Source organism: Larus michahellis, chromosome 3 (genome assembly GCF_964199755.1).
Source record: "Larus michahellis chromosome 3, bLarMic1.1, whole genome shotgun sequence".
NCBI lineage: Eukaryota > Metazoa > Chordata > Aves > Charadriiformes > Laridae > Larus > Larus michahellis.
Genome location: NC_133898.1, coordinates 20,334,770 through 20,356,184, shown reverse-complemented (window position 1 = coordinate 20,356,184; position 21,415 = coordinate 20,334,770). Strand labels below are relative to the sequence as shown.

Below are 21,415 nucleotides of genomic sequence, written 5' to 3'. Positions count from 1 at the left end.
ACTGTCACTAAAGCCAGTTCCTGGGCACAGCCCTCCAGGGTGAGGGGAGCCCTGGCAGACCAGTACGGTGCTGGTGACCCTCTGAAGCCCAGGCAGAACTGTCCTTTGCTACTTTATACACCCTCTTCCTCTGGAATCAAGGTCCTGGTCCACATCTCAAGGCTTGCCACGCTGAGCCCTAGGACCGTATCTAAAAGGTTGCCAGAGCATGAAGATGAAGACGGTGACCCTGGCCTCTGGCAAAATGTCACATCATTGTGAGGGCCTGAGGCTTGGCAATAGACTCCCCAAGACTGAGATGTGTTGCAAGTCTCAGCACTTTCTGCCCTAAGTGCATAGTATATTCCTTCCCCTGACCTGCTTTCCTTATGGAAAACCCAGAGAGACTTTACTGACTTGAAGAAGAACCCTTTCCCCAATCTAGACCTCAATAACAAGCAAAAAAACCCCCAAGGCACCTTACCAAAACAAAGGTCCTGTACTGCAGAAATACCTCCTTCCATGGAGAGGGGAGAACAGTTGCATGAGAGATATTCATCATCCAATTCACTTAAATCCTTGGAGGCACAAAGTTAATATGGCATGGGCTGCATTATAAAGCTAGAACAGGACAGAACGGACCACAATCTACTTAGTATCAATGCAATTGTAAAAACAAAGCAGAAAAAATCACAACAATTTAATCACAAAAAAACTACGATCCTGAAGTACTCTCCTCCTTCCATTTTTCCTTTATCATAGGATTCATTTTTTAAATTATTACTCTCTGTCATGTTTTGGGCTGGTTGGACAAGACAGCCTTCACTGTGTTTCAAAGATGAGATGTCCCAACTGTCACTGTTCATCCAGGTCAGCATCAGAAGGACCGTCAGCATCCTTGCAGTATAAGTCAGTCTTTTATGGCATTTCCTCACCAGTGAGTTGAATCTTACAATCATGTAAAATACAGAAAGAATGGATAAACACAGAATAATTCTACAGTCAGCAGACTAACTTTATGTTTATGCCAGTGTGACAGAGAATAAATCTGGCTGATATTTTACAATAAAAAAACCCACAGAAGACTCGAGAGGAAACACAATGCTGAATTATGTGCTGAGAATTGTCTACGCTCAGGCAGGTGACTGTCACAGGCATGGCACACTTCTGGGCTGGCTGGGCTGGCAGGGGAAATGGAGACCTGAGAAAAGGGCTGTGGGTGTTTATCTTGCACCAGCACTTTTTGCATTGCTTCAGTGGTAAAACAGGTCAGAAAGACACTGTTTTTCCCAGTGCTCAGCGACCGCTGAACTGGGTTATCTGGTCATTTGCTCCCCTCCTGCTATCCCACAGAACACATATAATGGCAGAATGAAGCAGTGACTGGTTAATATTTTTTTGTGCCAGCTCCTGTTCAGGGAACAAGAACACAGGGCTCTGCAGAGACACCTGTAGCAAGTCAATGTAATTTAGGGCAGTCTGTGTACTGCACCCACATCTGCCTGAGCTCATATGTCCACCTAGAGCACAAAGGAACCAGTTTTGTTCTCTGGAAGCCTCCTCCACACATTCCTGCCTGCACCTCGCCCCGTGCTGCACCAAGTCATACGGCTCAGCGCAGCCAAGAAAGCCAGCCAAAGATCTCGGCGGTCTGTTCCTGGCTCTGCCCCTGCTGTGCTGCGGGGTGTTAGCAAGGTGGCTTATTGCCTCTCCACCTTGTTTTGCCCGCCTGTGAAACAGGCAGTATGTACTAAGATATCCTGTGTCACCCAGGGTATTTGTGGCTGTGACCTGCCTGAAGTTTCACACATACTTAGGGTCCCTGGAGGAAGGGACGCATCCATCCTATACATCCATGCACAGCACACACGTGCAGAGCATTAACGCTGGGCTAAGAACATCAGTTTAGCTCACAGGCTCCAGGTTTTGCAACAGGACTTTGGAGAACACTTACAGAGCACAGGAGATTAAAATGTATATATGGAAAATATTATCCGTAGTAAAGTACTCTGACAAGGAATTATATATACACTCGATAGGCAAGAAATTTTAGGAACCCTAGAACAAGCACAAGACATTACATTTTGTCATGATAAAATGCATATATGCCAGTAGTACCTTTTTTTTCCCTCAGCTAGAAAACTCCTCAGGATGAAGATGTGAAGGTCTGATGTGAATGCCCACTTGTTTTATGTCTGGATATGGCCAGCAATTTCAGTGCCACCCTTCCTGTTTTTTCCTGGTGCCAGAGAAGAGCCCAGCTCTGCAGTTGGTGTGTGCCACAGCTGTGGTCCCCTGCGCTGCTATAGGGCTTTACATTGGCACGTTGGCCCTCGGTTGCTATTTGCTGATAATAAGAATATAAACACATGTGCACATGTGGGGAGTAACACATGATTCAGCATTAATGTTTCCTTTTTTTTGCACAGACCGAACTAGAGGCACTAGGAGCACAAGAAATGTGTATCATTGAGTTTTACTGAGGTTCGGTAAAAATAAAACTATAAAAGGAAATCCTTCCCCATTGGACCCTGAGGCTGCTAAAAGTTGTACCTACATCTGTGGCTGAGGTGATAAAACAATTAGAATTCAAACACTGCTTCATTGTCTGAAGAGGTGTTTCCTATTCATGGGTCACAGTTATTCCACTAGACTGTGACCACATAACCATAATTGGGCAGCTTTGCATTTGTTTGAGATAGCTACGATCACAGCAGGAAAAAGACAAGCTACTTTTCAAGTGTGCAGCGTGTCACACACACCATTTTGGGTTTGGTAGTAAACGACGGGAATATTCAGCCTCCAGGGCTATGAGATTCCACTGCACCTTTTAGGGATGTGATGAACGTGGAATCACAAGAAATGCTGTCCAAGTTTCCACTCTGCAATGAGTGATCTCTGTGTTTTGAAAAACTGGGAGAGAGAGGGCACTGAAGAGGACATGATAAATAATTTTCAAGCCCATGCTGGGTCGTGGGCATTTAATTTAAAATAAAGCATGTTGGCTCTCTCCAGGAATCTATTTTTGCCTGTGGTGTAATAATATATTTCAAGGATTTACCATAATATTTCTATGATGGACAGATATTTACTTTTATCTGTTCCTGTGTCTGTGAAAGGAAAAAAACCTGAGCTTTGAGTGAGTGCAGCACAGTTTAATAAACTGGCAGATCTAGGTTGATTCTTCATAATTTTGAATAGCTAAAGCAATAGAGCTATGAAAATATTCCTAAATGATGTTGCCAGACAACAGTGTATTATCTGTGCTATTTTCTGCATGTAGCCCTGTTCATTGCCACGCAACAAATTGCAAAGGTCAGCAGACCCTGACCCTGAAAAGCAGCTGTATTAGAGCAACTACTGGAAAACATCTGTCCTTGCACATAAGATTGTTTCAAGCAAAAACATCTTTTCCAGACAAATTGAGATCCGCACGCTGGATCATGCTTTTCCCCTGAACAACTAGAGGTAAGTAAAGCCCTTACAGAAAGAACACCATACATGTCCACCTAGGAAAATTTTCAGCCCTATCACAAGTTTCTGTGCATACATACATGCACGCCCAGGCACTAGAAGGGCGTATTCTAATAGTACCAAGAGCAGGTTCTCCAGCTAGCACTAGTCAGAGCTTTTGTCTCCCTGCTGCCCCCTGCCCTTGCTCTGGAGACATCCACTCTTGGAGCTGTGACCTGCTCTCTGAACTGTCTCCCCAGTTCTGGATTTGAGCAGCAAATTCAGTAAAGCAGCATAGCTTTCCTTGCTGTGCTCCCACCTCCTCCGGCTGGTATGCCCAGGACAAGGCTCCCTCTTGTGCTGCCTTTCCTCCTCCCCCAAGTGTTTCCAGGTTGCTCCTGAATCAGCAGTTAGTTATCTCTGAGAGGGCACACGACTACAAAGATTTTTAAGCCACCGCTGCAGACTACAGTCTCAGATCATTGACATTTCCCACTCTACTACCATAGGCTCTCTAACCCTGAGCAAGTTCCTACGGCTGGAGTTTTCACCTCTGTGTAACTAAATTGAAGCATTTAAACGCACATTTAGGTGCCCAAGTAAGAAGGCAGATTTCAAGAGCTGGGACGGTCCCTCACCTCGCCTTGAAGATTGCCACTCTTCACAACTCTCTGTACTCCAAGGAAGGGTCTCCCCATTCTTCTCGTTTGGAAAAGGTGAAAGATATTTCATGCTCTGGCCAGTATTAACAGTGTGGAGCTGCTTGAAATTAGATATCTAAAAAGCCATTACAGCTGGGGAAGGTGAAGATACAGCCCAGAGAGGAGACAACCATCTATTTTCAAGCTTGATGAATAAGAGCTGATGAGCTAGACTGCAGCTCTAATGGGTTCCTAAATGTTACGTATTTGCTCCCTGCTTCCTGCCGGATGGGGAAAGATTCCACAGAGTTTCAGCTGGCTGCTCTCTTCTTCCCAGGGGAATTCACCTAATTGCCTAAGGAACTTAATGAGATGCAAAAGTGAAGGCAGAAGAGGAGAGGTGTGGAGCCTACAGGTCCTCAGCAGAACCCCTGTGTTTGCTTACCATTCATTCTTCAATCCTTTTCCATTCTTTGCTCTCCTCCTTTCTGGATACACCTATAGAGACCTGTAGCTCTTGTTGTCTGAACCAGATTCCCCCATGACCAACATCAGCATTCAGGACCAGGTTATGGAGGACTTCAGGCGGGTCTGAGGCAGGCAGAGCTGGCAGAAGATGGTGCCGCAGAGGGGCACGGCAAAGAGGCGCAGCTGCTCCCTGGTGGGGAGCTCCCAGGCTTCCCTCCAGCTGGGCCTTCACGCACCCACACTCCTGCCACTCTGCCCATAGGCTTCTGCCGTTTGAGAGGAGCAGGACTTGTCTGGCGAGGGGGACAAAGAAACACCTGCCTGGGGAAAAAGAGTATGGAGGACGGAGAACCAGGAGAGTCGGTGAGGCTCTGCTGGCCCCAATGCCAGATGGGCTGCTTTGCCCTCAGAGACGGGCTTCTTGAGGCTGGCAGAGATGTTGTTTCTTCACCCCTTGTGAACAGAGCCTGCACCTCCAGCTGAAGGCACGGGAAAAGTTGGCAGCCGTTGTGGTCTTCTCTCCACCGAGAACAGACTGAAACTGTTTTTCCTCAGGGCTGTTTTACGAGGAGCAGGAAGAGGGCACCTGGACTGAGTGCTAGGGATTAACTTTACAAGTGCGTCTCCCTGTGACAAAATGTTTGAGGTTTGCCAGTTCCCTTACGTTCTCTCCTGCTGGCTGAGGACAGCCTTGTCCTGAATAGGAGAACGGGAACGGTACGAGAGCTCAGCCGCCTGACATCTTCCTGTCTTCTGGCTCAGACAGAGGGAGATTAATAAAAGCTGCCAGAAAAGTGCCTTGGAATGACCCTTTCTGATAGGAGAGACAGTATCCTGGAAACACCCATCATTTGTTAGCACAGATACTCACTTCATTCCTTAGCTACACAACCACATTTCTCTAACTCTCCTCTGGTCATTTTTGGACTGGATTGCAAGTGTATTTTACGTTAAAAAAAAAAAAAAAAACCAAAAAACCAACCACTTCTTTTCCTTCTGGTTTATATTTCTGACATTTCCTAAAAGGAACAAAATGTTGAAACAATGAAATATTTTTCTTTTTTACAGCCCTATTTATCATTAAGAGACAGTTTGCTTAACATCTCCTCTTCCCTGTGGAGGTGGTGGATGAGGCTGAACAAGACTTACAGGATCCAGTGAGGTGCCATTTGCGTCATCAGCAACAGCGGTTATCAGGGAATCATCTACCATTTTTATTGTTTCTAAAAGAGATGTGGAGCAAAAATGGAGCAGGCAGAGATTTATTACAGTTGGTGGAACAGATTAAAGTTAGAGAAATGGAAATTTGGATTCTTTGCAGGAACAGACCCTATGGGAGGCTGTCAGGTGAGGCAGGGCCCTGTTTTTGGAGGGAACATCACGTGACCATACTCAGACTTGAAACCTCCAAGAAAGACTGTTGGAGGCTGCCTTAGCAATCACTAAAGCGGTGCATCAGTGATGAACCAAAAAATGGAGTTCATCAGAGCTGTCCCGCTCAGCAAACTGGGCCCAGTTCGCTCCTGGATGTCATCTCATTATACTTGCTGGAAAGACACTGGAAGGGACTTCAGAATAACAGGTGAAACTCTATAGTCTTCTACAAACCAGCTTCCATTTTGCTGCAGCAGGGTTTCCTTTGCACACTTGAGACCACTGGAGACTAGGAGATGAACTCTAACTAACAAAATGCCACCATCAGATTTACTGTCTAAACAGTGATTTTTCTGTCACCTGCAGAGATTTTTAAGTGGCATCTTACCCTTCCCAACCCCTGACTCGAATGCCGTGAAGTACCTACACTGTCACATTCCCATCCTCTTTCGTTTCCCAGGGAAATCGACCTGGATGGGAAGTGATAAGTATACACAGGTTTTCTGAACTCTTAGGAATACTTCTGAAAGGTGAGATAAGGAGAAAGAGAGTTCCAAAACACCCATGCTACTGGAGGTGGTAAGAGGCCCTAGGAAGCCTCCCCAAAGCTCTTGAGACCTATGCCAGGAACTCTTTCACTGCTCAGCCTCACTGAAACTCCTACATTGTCAATGGTTTCATTTTCCCTCCACGGCATTTTCTCACCTCCTCTCCATCAAGCCAATGGCCAGTTCTGCTCATGAGGAAACCTGTAGTAATTCTGTGGAAGCCAACAGACTGAATCATACAGGAGTGCAATCAGGCCAGAGGATTTAGTAATGAATCTGATAGGGACAGAGAGAATTGAGAGTTGAGACTGTTCTAAAATAAATGATTTAATGTGACCAAGCACTTGATAAATTCTTCCCTCCTGCGTCCTTTCTGAATGCAGTTATTTGTCCCAGTAGTTAGATTCACACTCTTCCACGTCCAAATGAATTTATTTCACATGATTAATCATCAGCTGGAAGCAGGTGGTGTCATGGACTCTGACATTAGATTGTCATCAAATATTACATTTCTCATATTTATTTTTTTTTTAACTGAACAACTGCAGCGATGGCTTTGCTGGCGGGTGGCCAGGTGAGTCTCGAACATAAATGTAACACTCCTTGCCTCTGTTTTCCTGTATCCCCCAGCTTGCTTGCTCTCTAATGGGAAAATTAACTTCCATGGTAAGAGTCTGAGTAGCACCTACAGCTGTGGTGTATCCAAGAAAAACATACGGCAAGGACCAGGGGAGTCCTTACAGCCCTGGCAAAGCAGAGGCTCATGCCTTTTCCCTCAGAGGAAAAGTAGTGCTGGGGCAGCTTCAGTGTCCCAAGGTGAGCAGACAAACAGATTTTCATTTCAGACAAAAGATGGATGGAAGGAGGGTAGAGTCCCTCAAATGCAAGCTGTCAATACCAACAAGCATTACAATTGCATTGACACGGAAACAAAATGTGTCTCAGCTTTTGTACACTTTGGAAAAAGACGAATGACAATCCTTGCAGAAATGGTGCAGGACAATTTACTGTTGATGAAATTTGCCTAGTGGTTGTCAAAAGATGACATCTCCTAGGTTTACCAGAAATGGGTAATAAAGTGAATATTGCACTTCATTTTCTGTTAAAAACCTGATTAATAACTATCGCCTTTTTCTCTGCCAAAACTATGGTCTCTCATTCTTTACGCTCAGAGGGTTTTTTCTCAAGTTTGGGGTGAATCAGAGGCATTTGCCTGGTACAGTAAGTTGTAAAAGGGGAAGGTGGGGCCTTGCATTCTCTAAAAGCTATGGGTTTCGCCAAGTTCTATCTCCAACTATGTATCGGTTTAAAAAGCCCACGTATGGTCTAACCTGTTCTCAATTATAAATGCTGTCTTTGAGAAGACAGTCTTGATGGGTTGGTTTTGGAATAACTCTGATGGTTTATTTCCCATTTTAACATTCAAACATTTAAAAGTGTATATAACACTATGAGCATAAATGTTGATGAGTTTTGGTTGATTTCCTTTATTTGAGACATTAGCTGTGTTGCAGGCAAATGGAATTAGAATAACTATTACAGCACTCAATTTTCCAAATCATTACAGAAGGATGAGATTACAGTCAAATATTTTCTGTTAATATGCTTAAGCATTTACAATTATGGAAGCTTTTTCATAAGTAAATGCAAAATTATTGCAGCAATTCTGAGTATCATCAGGGTCTGAAGGCCTTTAATTAATTTTGGTTACATTTGAAACAATCATAATAATTTGAGAATAATAAACCAGATCAGTCCCTGGGAAGATTCCCATAAAGCGGATTGCATCACACCTGAAATAAGTTTTGGCTTTTTCTCTGGCATTTAGGTAATCCATGAAAAATCCCCAAAAGGCTAACAACTGTAGCAGGAAACACAAATTATAGTCTGCATATGTTACTCAGTTACGTCCAAAGAAAAATACCTACTGATTCAAGTGGGCTACAAACCATGTCTTATACTGTACACTTAAATTAGAAATACAGCTGTCTCTGGGATAGGAACTGATCGAGATCTCTCTTTCAGAATTCAGTTCAAAATCCCTTCAAGCACTGTCTCCAAGGAAGTACTTTTTTCCCCATTTCCTATTTTCATTTGTAGCATTCAAAAACTGAAAGCAAGGATTTACATACAAGGTACTAAGTAATCTACTGAATTCAAATCAGTTTCTACTGGGTAGATATATTTTTTCCATCCACATTTAAGGTAACCATACCAGACAGCCTTTCTTTTTAACAAGCTGATGTGTTGTAAACAGGATGAATGAATAGGTAACTCTGCAGCTACAAGTGGAAGAGCTCCGAGCATTTGGCAGTGGTGAGGCTGGTCCTCCCCACAGCACAAGTCAGAAAACAGAGGGCAACAGCAGTGACAATGTGATGCCCAAGGCAATGCAGGGAAGCCTTGGAAGCAATAAGGGAGCAATAAGGGCTCTCTTGCCTGCCAGCCCACACTAGAACCTTCCCTGGGTCTTGGGACTGCCCTGACAGCCTCTGTATTTAGAGAGATTTAGACGACGCTAAATAGCTAATAATAGCTAAAGCTTTTTTTTCCTCATTCCTGTTTTCATATGGTCACATTTGCATGATGAACCTTAGTAAAGGCAACACACCAGGTATGTTACTTGTACTAATTCCTGCGAGTAGCTGTTCTTTCAACACTGTTATTGTATTAGTTCTTGTAGTAGTTTATTACAAGCGTGTCTGCAGCTGTCCCTGCTCAGCTTGGCACAGACACAGTTTCTCAGCCTGCATGGACAGCCCTTGTTTTCCATCATATTCTCTCCCTGCAGATGAATAGCAAAGTCCATCTCATTTGCTCTGTCTGTCTGTCTGGGTCAGGCCTTCAGTGGTGCTCAGGCAGCTCGAGGAGACCCTTCTCTCTCTGACCAAACTCCCAGCTTTTATTAGATCTGCCTGTATTGTTCCACTGCTTCTTGGGCTCACGCTTATTGTCCTCATGTTTATTGTCCTCACGCTTTTGCCAGTGTTTCATAAAACTCACAGAGCCAGATCCAAATGCTGAAGGGAAGAGAATCACTGACTCCTACCGGCTCTCAATTGAATCTTTCCTTTACCAAAAAAGATACAGCCCTGAAGAGAGGGTTAAATATAAAAGCCTGATAGAGCATCATCGGTTTTGCTGGTTTGGTTTCTGCAGAAACCATATTTGATATTATGTAAAAATCAAATAAAAGCATAGGAAGCCAATCCAAGAAAGGGCTGAGATGCATAGCTCCCATTTATTTCATTTGCAAAACGTACTTAGGTAGCCTTTTACTTACAGTTTGTCCCATGGAGCAGCCACTGAGACACTGCTGAAAGCTGAGAGGATCACCTTGGTATATGGACAGCCCACTACAGAAGCAGTGCTGCTGAAACCGCAGAGCGTGGGTTATTCTACAGAAGAAATTGGGAGGCACTGGAAACAGATTTCTGCTTTCTTTTAGTAGCACTGCTCAGCTGGAGAACACACAGGTAAATAAAAGAGGCCAGAAGGGAGTAGTCAGGGCACCACATGGAGGAGGGGAAGCCATGCCTAAAAGAGGAGCAGCCCCACAAGCACAGCAGTTGAGCAATGGCTGCAGCGCCAGCCCAGCTGACCAAAACGTTTTGCCCAGGCGGTGAAGCAGGAGCTTCACCATAAGAACAAAGAGGATGCAGACATTTATGCATGGGTGAAAGGTGCCCCACTGAAAAAATTCAGGTTTGGGACATTGCTACTGCTAACACCGCAGCCTTCCCTCTTCCTCCTGGGGGACCAACTCCCAGAGGCAACTGGATGCAGTGCTGGCCCTCCAGGACTTTCAAAATGCAAATACAGTTTTATTTAATTCCTGACCCTTGGCTCAAAACATCTGCAGCTCTATAAATGAAAAGCAACTACTGCTATTCAGCAACTTCTTCTGCCCGTGCTTCATTTTGCCAGGAGACGGCGGCCATGCTGTGATGTGACCGTGATGCACCATGGGTGTTGTGGTGACATTTGAGAACTTTTGTTGGCTCCCCAGACAGCTGGCACCATTGCCCTTCATCTAGCATGTTGTCTAGCAGGACAAAGCCTGGCTGGTCAGGTCAAGGGCTACAGATGGAAATTTTAGCCAAAGCGAGAAAAAAAAATAGAAAATGGGGCCTTCTTCATCAGAAACATTTTGGGTTTCTGTTCCGGACAAGACAGTTGAGTCGGCATTCTCAACTTCTCCTTCGATGTGTATGTGATAGAAGAACTGCTGGCGACGTTCTGTTTGCGCCTCTACTAGAAGAAAAAGATGACCAAGTTTTGCCTGATGAACCCTGGGCCATGAACGTAGGTGCTAATATTTTGGAAGAGAGCTCTGGCAAAGCTTTTTATCCCCTTCTTCCTGAAGAAACTCTGGAAAATTGTTGGAAGCAATTGGCTTCAGTTAATTTGGGGGGGTAATGCTGGAAATGTAGTTCTTGCTGAAAGATTCTTCAAAAAGGAAGTGCTGGGAAGGAGAGTACCTCTGAAAATTTTTGAAACTGAGTCCATGAAAATGTTAATTCATCAGCTTAATCTTAATGGATTCAGTAAAATGGAAGGGGATTCTGCAGTATCCCCCTCATCTGGCAAACTTCAATCATCATCAGCAACAGGTTCTGCTTTTGGAAAGATACGTCAAGTCCCTCTGCACGTGAAATAACTCTCAGGGTATTCTGGTGAGATAGATTTACGTTCATATACAGTAAGCCTTTACAAGGTAGGAGACAAGGATGGTAGTGAATGTCCTGATTTTGTCTCTCTGGTTGTTCTCAGCAATTCTTGATGCAGTATTTCTGAGGAGCAGAAATGCTGAAGAAATAGGTTTTGGTTATTTCCGGTTACTTTGAGCCCAGGAAACGGAAAGATAGTCTCATCATACTGTGCTTTTTTTTGTACTTGCGCCATATCTTGCTGTATCAAAAATTTAAATTTTCGTGTGGCATCTGCTGAATGCTGACAAGAGACATGTCAGCATCATATTATTACCTACACATTAATTCCACATTGAAGTGGCTGAAAACTACTGATATTTGTGTTTCTACCTCCATTTTTATGCTTTGGAAAATTCTACACTTCTCTGCTCCCAAATGACAAAAACACAAGAGGGGTCATGACTTAACAGAACTGTATTGTAACATTTTATTCAGACTCACTTTAGGTTTAAAATGCCACTAAGAGGCCTTTTGATATCCATTGTTGTCTTTTTTGAATCAAATGCTTAGTTATCACAGCTTTGTCTTTCTCGATCTGAAAATGATGGCAACTAACTCCTCTCCTTTGCATTTTTTAGTTATTATATTATAACCCATATTTCAAGAGAGATTACCTCCACCTACTATGACCCTGTAAGCAAAGTGCTGGTGTAAAACCCACAGCACCAGCTGCATTCTCACAGGACCCAGATTTGAAGGAAGGCCACCTGAGAAGAAGCCCAAACATTCAGCCTGTGGTAGGAGCTGTTTCTGTGGAGGAGCATGATCCCTTTGCATCAGCACCACAGGAGGACATCCAGACATCTGCACCCAGGACCTTCACACCTACCAGACCATCTGCTGAAACAACAACACATATCAGAAGGGCCTATACATCCCTATCACCACAACTCCGCAGCCACACCATGGTTGGTGTCCAAGATGCAGCTTATGCTGCATCTGATACTTCACCACACCCAACTCTGCCTCCTGTACCAAACAATCCTTTTACACCAGGGCTGGGGTTTCCTGCATTTCCATTTGGGCAACCACATTCAGCAGCTATGCAGGCTCCCTGGGCTAGCCTGCTTCCCTTCTGTGAGCCATGGCTTTCAATATCCATTCTGGCAGCAGCTGCTGCTGCTGCCACGCCAAGGCCACCTCCTAGCCAAGCTCCAGCATACCCTCATTGCCCTACTTGCACCTGCCATCCAAATAGTGCAGCTGCAGGCAATGGGGTTGGACCCCAACACTAGAGACAGCACAGATGCTAGGCACCAAGTGAATAGAGTGTCATAGAGCTAGAAATAGATTACTATAGAAATGAATAATAAAAAAGTGTTTGTGTTCTCAATAATAAATCTCTTACAGTTGTCTTGTCCTGTCTCTACAGCCTCACAGTTACTGTCTCTACACCCCAGGGGGTTGCTTGCAGGGAGATGAACTGGTTTGCGCCATCCCAGGGAAGCCAAAGGCCCCAGGCACTAGTGGTGCGCTCTGCAAAACCCAGCAAAAGGGCAGCACATGGCTAACCCAGTAGCTGCAGCAGCACCAAGGGCCACTCACACAAAACCAATCATTCATAGGTCTTGGTGAGTCAATGCCCCTTCCCTCAGGTCAGACTAGGGGAGAGGGGCTGCAGGGGACAGATTTGGGGTTCTTCTGCCCATCCTACGTTGCATCTGGGCATAATGACAGCATTGCAGCTGGCAAAGTTGCACATCTGTCCTACAGGAGTCACACACTGTCCTTTCTGTCTCCATCATGAGTGGATACGCTTTTACGGCACACTGGAAATGACATAGTAGAGCCCAGTGCTCAGTGACCACTGGATGCTCAGCACCAGCATCGACTGGTGACTCTAGGATTCGCAGGAACCAATACTGTCAGCAAGCAATACCCTTCCGCCCCCTCCTTCCTCCCTCCTTCCTTCCTTCCTCCCTCCTCTTTCTCTCTCTCCTTTTGCAGAACAGCTCGTATTATTGTTTATTGCCATGTAACATCACTCACCACCAGGAAACCTTTGGAAAACAAGAAAAACAGGACCTTATGACAAAACTCAAGCCTCCAATGGTTTCAAAGGCCCTCAGCACGCAGCAGCATGAGAATCACAGGGAGCTCAGCATCTGGCAGGATGGATCCAAAGTTAGGATGACAAGGACAGGCAGAAGCACAGAAGAACAAGAGAAAAAGATGAATAAAGATGCATTACTTTCTGGAATGAGATGGGGAATGCAACCATCTAGGTATTTTTTAAGAGCTCCATCTTGCAATATGATCGCTATTCAGAAGTCTTATGTGTTTTATCAGGACTTCTGGCACAAACTGGACTGCAGACCTCAAAAGAAGTCGGTTTTGAAAGAGGCAGAGTTAAAGGTTTTTGGATTATCCATTCTTTGTCCCACCTGCTGTTCTTTCTTTCTCTTTTTAGCTCTTCTTCCTCCTTTGGTGAGGACTGGTCAGCTCACGTGGTGTTTAGAGTCAGTTTTACAATTTGCAGGCACTAATGGAGGTGTTTGAGTTCATTGCTGTGTATGTTCAAGTAGCTATTCTTTGTGATTCAGTTTTTCTGCCATGAGTCAACTTATGCTTGTTTCAGACTTCAAGAGAAATATTTTACAGCAAAAATCCTCCCAACACTACAAGCTAAAATTTAGATCAACGTATTTGGTACATCCCTTGAGCATAAGTTTTAGTTCATATTTCTTTATTATAAAGACAGGAGAAATCCTTCTAGAGAAGTCCCCAGGAGGCTGGTATCGTTTGTATGCTTTTTCCACTCTCTTATAGACTTCAATAGAAGATTATATCCTATTTATAGGAGTCCATTGGATAGTTCAAAAAACCCAATAAAGAACAATAAGAGATGCTGATGACTGGCCTCTTTAAGCGCATGCTTAGAATGATTAATCATCCATCAACTTTGCAGTATAGTTGGTTGAACCAAAAATTACATTAATGTTGTTAACATCGAAAGGAACTATGTCAGAAATGTATTGGCTTTACAACAAGATCAAAGCACAAGACAAAACAGATCGCAACATTAGGCCAGGTTCCTCCCTTTGAGTAAATCTGGTGGATGTAGAACAGCTTTGAGAAGATGCTTCTGTGAGAAATGGGAGATGTGGGTCAGAGCCTCTCAGATGGAGAAGATACTCAGATGTGGGTTTTACACAGCCTACATGAGTGCTTGCATTTGCAGAAGAGGTGGCTGCTACCATCAGCAATTTTATAATGTTGGCTGCTATTTAACTTTTTTTTCACTACAAGCATTTTAAGAGGGAAAGATTTCATTTTGGGTTGAATAAAGTGTGTTCCACAACTCAGAGCAACATTTTACAGTTTTTCTTGTGAACACAAACAAAACCCAAATATCTTTACTATGGATCAGTTCAAACCAATTTCAGCCCAACTCTGATGTATTTGGCTCAGCCACTTGAAAATTTATTCAAATGACTTTAAGAGTCAGAACCTCGTTGCCATAAGTGAAAAACGCATGTATATAATAAGCAAGACTCTCTCTGCCGAAGAATTTATTCTCTAAGGAACAAGTCAGGCCTCAGAAAGGTTCCTATCTCTGTGTTGTATGAACATTTAGGCAGTTCGTGCAGGAACTGGGAGGACAGCCTAGACTACCAGTATCCTAATTCAGTGCCCAAACCACAAGCTCTTCTCCCCTTGCTGCTCAAATCTCCCACTTCCTTTCCACAGCAAAACTACTCTGGTTCTAGTGGTTAAAGGCTCCCCTCACTATCAGAAGAGCTAGCTTCCTTATTCCCTTAGTGTGCACAAGGTAGTAATGTGCACAGACACCGTTAGACACATGAGCTCAGGACTGAGATTAGAATCGAACAGAGGTTCTGTGTTCAGATATAATCTCTACAGTGGGAACAAGTACATCTTTGCAAGGAAAAGTCATCTGCCATCACCTGCCGAGTGCATCTGCCATGGTATTCACTGTTTTAACTACAGATTGGGATCTGAAGGCTAGATTTGATTCAGCATTCACAAAGAATTCTCCCTGAATAAGCAGAGTAGGATTTAAGCTTATAAAAAGTGTCACACTGGCCATCTAAGACAAGAAATTACTTTAAGAGGTGAAATGATTTAACTGGTTTTTAAGATAGCTGCACTGCGTGGAAGAACTAAATGAATCTGTTGTTGTTATGGAACCTCCTGTATAGATGTTGAAATAAACAGGAGTGTGAAGAGCTCTGAGAAAGACACGGGAGACAGAAATGCAGTTTAGGGAGGAAAGCAGAGGTGGGTGAGAAATGATCTAAGTGTTGGCATTGTGTGCAGTGCAGTGGGAATTGCTCATCTTCATTAACAACATAGCACTTTGCTACACCCTCCCTGGAGGGGGTGCCTCAAGGCACTCCTCTTTCAGGGTAATTATCATCTTTCCCATGCAGGTGGGAAAACTAAGGCAGGAAGAGGTAAAGATCAACATTTTAAAAACTGGCCAGCGATTTTTGGTGTATCTGTTTCTCCATTTCTGGAAGCAAACCAGTCTGGCTTCCTTCATGAAAGCCATGACTTTCATGAACCTCATGACTTTCACGAAGCGTGGAATATTGTCTGCTCAGCATGTATAAAAATGAGGCCCAGAGTGTCTCAAATTCAGCATTTGAAATGAGTACATGGGAAATGTTGGTTTCATATGCTACTGTTGCTCATACAGAAAGTCACCACCATTACTGTTTCCTTTTCTAAATTACTGTGAAGGCATCTCTCTTCTTTTCAAATAATATATCTGCTTTTGACATTATTTATCACAGCTTTTGTATTCGCATTTGAATACAAGCTGTAAGTCGTCCACAAATAACATGGAGGTAGCTGTGGAGTTGCATTTGCTTTTTTCTGACATTTGTATGAGTAAACTCATCTGACTTGATAGAGAAGATGAGGAAACTGCATCTTCCCTATATGTTAGGAAGAACTGTAAATTTTTCTTTTGGATATGGGTACCGCAGCTCTTCTGACAGCACTACACCCACCCTCTGTCTTGCCGAGTTTTATGCTGCCTTCAGCGACAGCACAGATGCTGGAATTGAACTGCTTGGTGACTGTCAGGCAATGTGTCCACAGAGCGGTGGTATTCTTTTACCAAGGATTTCAAGCACGGAAAAGCTCCAGACTGAACCAAGCAGACTGCCTGCCTCAGGTCTAGATTTTCACAGGGCTGCTTTGCACAAGACCAATGTCAGTGAATTCAGACTGCATCACCGAGCACTGGTCCAAACCCTGGTGCAAGACCTCCTTTGCCCAGGTGCTCCCATTGACTCTATTACAGTGCATTGCCTTTTCTGCTGTTTCCCCCTCCTCCTTATGTTAAGGCCACACTGTTTCTATCTGTGCAAATGCCCAGTTCCTCACGTGGATTTAGGCAAAAGCAAATACGCCTCCACAGATACCACAGACATTTTGGAAAACCTGTAGCTTGTATTCAAATGAATGGCTGTGATTTTTATTTATTTGCAATGTTCTCTCTTCCATAGTTCTCTATTAGGTAGTGACTTTCTGATAGGCTAACTTCTCCTTGACAATGTCAGATCTAGGTGCTATTCTCTTTGACAACTATATATTGTTAAATAGTAGCTGTACTTCAACCCAGCCCTGGCTGAAATGATCTCCAGGCTCTACCTGGGCTTTGGGAGACAAACACAGACAGGCTCAAAGGGATAGAGTTTATCTACCACCAACAGTCAACTCTGGCCCATCTGTGAGAGTTGCAGTATGACTGTGTTTCATGAAGACCGTTTTTGACCGAGGATGAGTCTCACCCATAATGCCTGCAAAGTTTTGCTGCTTTGGAAACAGGCATTGTTGTTATATGAAAACATCTGTGAGATGTATGGGAACACCAAGGTGATTTGGGTGAAATACGGCAATGGAATGGAAAAAGGCGAGCTTAATTGCACTTATGAAAAGTTACAGGTGAGGAGTATGATTCATTAGCAAAGCACAAGACCTTGCAAAATTTAAAAAATAATTAACTTCTGAAGTTCTTCTTGAAGTAACTGATGCTTGCCACAGGGGGAAGAGAGGAGGGAAATTATAAAGAAGATGAGGAGGTACTAGTTACTGTTATTTCCTTAATCTGAGATCTATGCATGAACCTCCTTGACACATAAATCTTTTGGTTTTTTCTTCAACTTACTTACAATTTCTTTCTACAAGAGGAAAAATAAAGCCTCAAGGTTTTAAAGAGCCACAGTGGTTTAACTGTAGATTTGCCTTAAAACTGCTTTGTTTGATCAGTAGAAAAATCCCTGTATGAACCCTCTTATTTCATTTATCTTAAAATGTAATAAACTCTTCAAAATGTAATAAACTCTTCAGTTATTGCATAACTGAAAATCAAACTGGCTTGAACCAGTTTAACTAAGTTGGTTCAAAACCTAATTTAAGGTTTGATTAAATGGCGTTAATGCAAAGCTAAATAAACTAAATGCCGGTAAAGGCTATTTTAGGAATGGCCACTCCTGCTGAAGGGGAAGGGGTTTAAAACAAACTTATTTAATTTACTTTAAAAGTTAGTAAGATAAACTATTCTAAGTGCTTCTGTGCAGAGAAACTTGCAGAAATATGACAATGGATTCTTTAGAAAACTGCTGCTTAATATGAGTACATAAGCGAAGTTCAGAAACAAAGCAATTAAGCTTTGTTTTTTTAAAAAAAAATGAAAATCAAAATAGGACACTTTTGCCCTTACCCCTTAAGGGGGTGAAAAATATTTTTTTGCCTACATTCACTCAGTTTTCTTGCTATGGCTCCTACAGTTGCAGCTCCAGCAATGGGAACACCGGTCACGATATAACTGTGAGAGCTGAAACAAGCTGGTCTGAATCCGAGTGCCTGAACAGTGGTGGAATGCAGCAAACAACACGGCTTTGAAAGAATTGCTCTGGTAGTGTCAGCAGTTTTGCAACACAAGACATTTCACAGATAAATTCCCCACAGAGGGCTATAGGAGCACCTAATGTATTTCGTAGGAATCTGATTACAATAAAATCCCCTCAACGGATTATCACACAGTGTAACGGAGATGAGACTGCAGATGTATCTATGTCAAAGAGCTAATCCAGCTACCAAGATGTCCACGCATAGAAGGCCTCTGCCCCCTAGCGTATATAGCAAGACTTTCTTTTACAGGGTATGGAGGAGGGAACCTCCTTGAAATACAACCGGGGAAGGATTTATTTGAATATTAAGGTATAATTGACATTTCTTACCCACGTCCTCCACATGATGACTACCAGCAGAGGGCCCAAGTAAATTATACAGGTTCATCTGCATAGTTATGAGGAACGTCTTGTTTTTTCAGTCATGTGCATTTTGAAAAGATGTTAGATGTCTATTTTCCTTTTTTCCCAGCACTGACCTCATTTTGGTTAAAGTCATTATTGATTTATCATTGACTCCAGGCAGAGCAGAGCAGTGTTAACTCACAGTTTTCCAAGTCACATGAACAAATCTGCTGACTTCTCAGAGCCTGGGATTGACTGAAGGATTTGTCTCAAGATCTGGAAAGACAAAGAGATACCAACAACTTAAAAGGCATGATACTGCTTTTCAGGTTGGTGCATTTGTCTCCTAAAGAGATATTTGATTCTTTAGCAAAACTGTACAAAACATGCACATAAGGAGGCAAGAGAAACTGTCTGAATGAGACACTGGTCTAGAGGGCACCATGGAAGCAGGAGCTTTGCTCCTGCTCCCAAGCAGGCACAGGGCACTCCCATTGGAGCAGTCCTGCTTCTGCTTGATGGGGCTGCAAAGGACCCCTGCTTAAAAGCAAGACTTTGGTGGTATTGCATTGATTTGGATCCATCACTGATTGACTTGTGACTGCACTCTTAAACAGATTTGATTCCTGTTCCCCTCCCACCACCTTGGCCTTGTCTGTTTGATTTGGTTCTCGTGTTTACCTCATTTCTACACATATTAGAAACCAGTCATCTTACACAGCTTCTGTGATGCTATGGACCCTGGAATGTATGGACCATAAGATGATCTCAGTCCTATGCAATACCATGGGAGACGTGTACTGAGTGAACATTCACTGCACAACTGGTTAGTATCCCCTTACGATGGAGATGATGCGCTTCCAAGAGTCAGATCAATAGTCTTTGGGCTGGGGAACTTTCAGATCTGTATTTCATCTCTGTTTTAGATAGAAGGATATGCCATGCTCTTCAGGACCGGAGGATAAGTCTACTGTCCTGTTGGATCTGAGGCTTCATGGATACACCAATGTGGGATCACTCTTTAAAAATCAACACAGAAGTGTGACATCAATATATGACACCCATCCACAAGTGTCACTCTGTCACAAGCTGTGGCTGCATGCTAAGTAATCTTATGAATGAGCAGATCTCCTTCAGTTATGAGAAAAATGTTTACTTTGGTATTCAGTAATGACCTTTCCTTGAGGGACTGCAGATTTACAGAGTGGAATAAACCGAGCAAGGCTCTTGGAAACTACTGTCTATTCTAGCGTAAAACCTCAGATATGCTGGGCCTGACCCTATTCATATCTTCTGTGTAAGCATAAGAGGTTTTAATGTTATTTTGACAAATGGTGTTGTGTCTGTTTCCATTCAAAAGCCAAGGGAGCATCTCAGTGTTTGAATTTGTGTCAGTAGTCCTATTTCCGGGTATTATTTATGCCTCCTGAAATAAACCAGTCACAATTCCTTGGATATATTTGGTGGATTGTAACAGTTTGTAACCAAAGGCTCCCTGAGATCTCCTACTGTAAACGTCTAAGTACTAAAATGGAGCACATTAGGGCAATTACACAAAATGTCCCTATGTACTTCAGAACAACCACCAGTCTGGTAACAATTGCTTCTGGCGAGAGATGCTGATCTCCCAAGTCAAAAAGCTGCAATGCAGCTTATCACATAATTTTCCTAGGAATAGGCAAACTTCACCTGTGAGAGATCCTTCACAGAAAAGACTACACAGATCTGTTTAAAGAAGGGAAAAAAAAAGCAGAAATATTTTTGATGGTCATATGAATACAGTGCGAGGCTTTGCTCAAAGAGACTATTCACTTGCTCTCAGGTCAGATGTTTCTCATGTGATGCTGCTAGTTAAAAAAACACATGAAGGGACATTCTGACTGAAAGCTGTACGGTAGTAACTCTCAAGGAAGGAGAGACTGAAACAACACTTTTTCTTCCTATTACTCACTTTAGGGTACAAAAAAGGAACATTGAGTTAAGCTAGATTTTTGCTGCCGAAAACTACAAAGGAGGCATGCAGAATACGCATTCTTAGAGAGACAGCTGGGTTTCACGTATCCACTGCCCTAGTGCCATCAGTTCTTGTGCTTTCGTGAAGGTTGCAGTACATGTAATTTTTCTGAAAACCCTTTGTTAGGTTGCACAAGACCTACATCTCTTTGTATTTCTCCAATAGGATTAGAGCAAAAGAGAGGATTCAGTGAGAATGCGGAAAGAAGCAAGGAATCTGTCTCTAAACTTCAAGCCAGAGACTTGAACAGACACCTGTGTAGTTCATGTTAATGTAATCTTCTCCCAGATCCCTTCATACTCAAGAGCAGCATTTTTAAGAGTGGAAAAAAGCTGCAAGTTTAGCTACTAAGGCTGCTGAGAAAGGCCAGCTGGGCTTGTAAAACCATTTCCCATCCCTTCAGCCCCTAGAAGAAGGAAACAAAGCCCACCCAGCAATTAAGGAGGAAGGCAGTTAGTAAGGATGGGACAAGGCCTGACTCTCATCTCCATTGTCTTGAGCACGGCTTTTAGTCAATTGTTGACTAAAGATTGACTAAAGGCATTTACAGCCTTTGAAATTCATATGGCCATGCTGAATGGGGTATCTGTTACCTGCTGTTGAATCAAAAACTGTTGAATCAAAAAGAGCTTCCTTCCTAAGAGGCTGCCCAACTCTGGTGAACATCCACATGCCTGGATTTCAGGGGTCTTGGGATTGCATGTAAGTCCCAGTTTTCATTTGAAAAAGGAAGTGGGGAAAAAGCCCACTTCTCTCCCAGTGATATTTGAGGAAAAAAATAGCAAAACAGGTGTTAGCAATGAAAATCTCTTAACAGATTAAAAAAGCAGAAGGCAAATGAAAACTACTCAGTATTACTACTTAAAATGTCAGGATTTGGAAGAAAAAGGGAACCTGCATCAGAATTCTGGGGCATGTGGCCTTGATAATACAACCAAATTATTTGCAAGGCCTGGGCATCTACCAAGATAAAGGTAAATACAAATACACTGCT

The 21,415-nt window shown here is 43.2% G+C and overlaps 1 protein-coding gene across 1 annotated transcript in view; it reads right to left on the bottom strand.

The window, feature by feature from the left end:
- Positions 1-21,415, bottom strand: part of LOC141740093 (uncharacterized) — a 57,180-nt gene that overhangs the window by 1,616 nt on the left and 34,149 nt on the right. The window contains exons 5-6 of the mRNA XM_074578314.1: positions 18,393-18,683; positions 464-600 (exon numbers count right to left, since the gene is read on the bottom strand). Of these exons, the coding sequence (XP_074434415.1) occupies positions 18,621-18,683 (63 nt within the window). The 3' untranslated portion in view covers positions 464-600; positions 18,393-18,620. The remainder of the gene's footprint in view (positions 1-463; positions 601-18,392; positions 18,684-21,415) is intronic.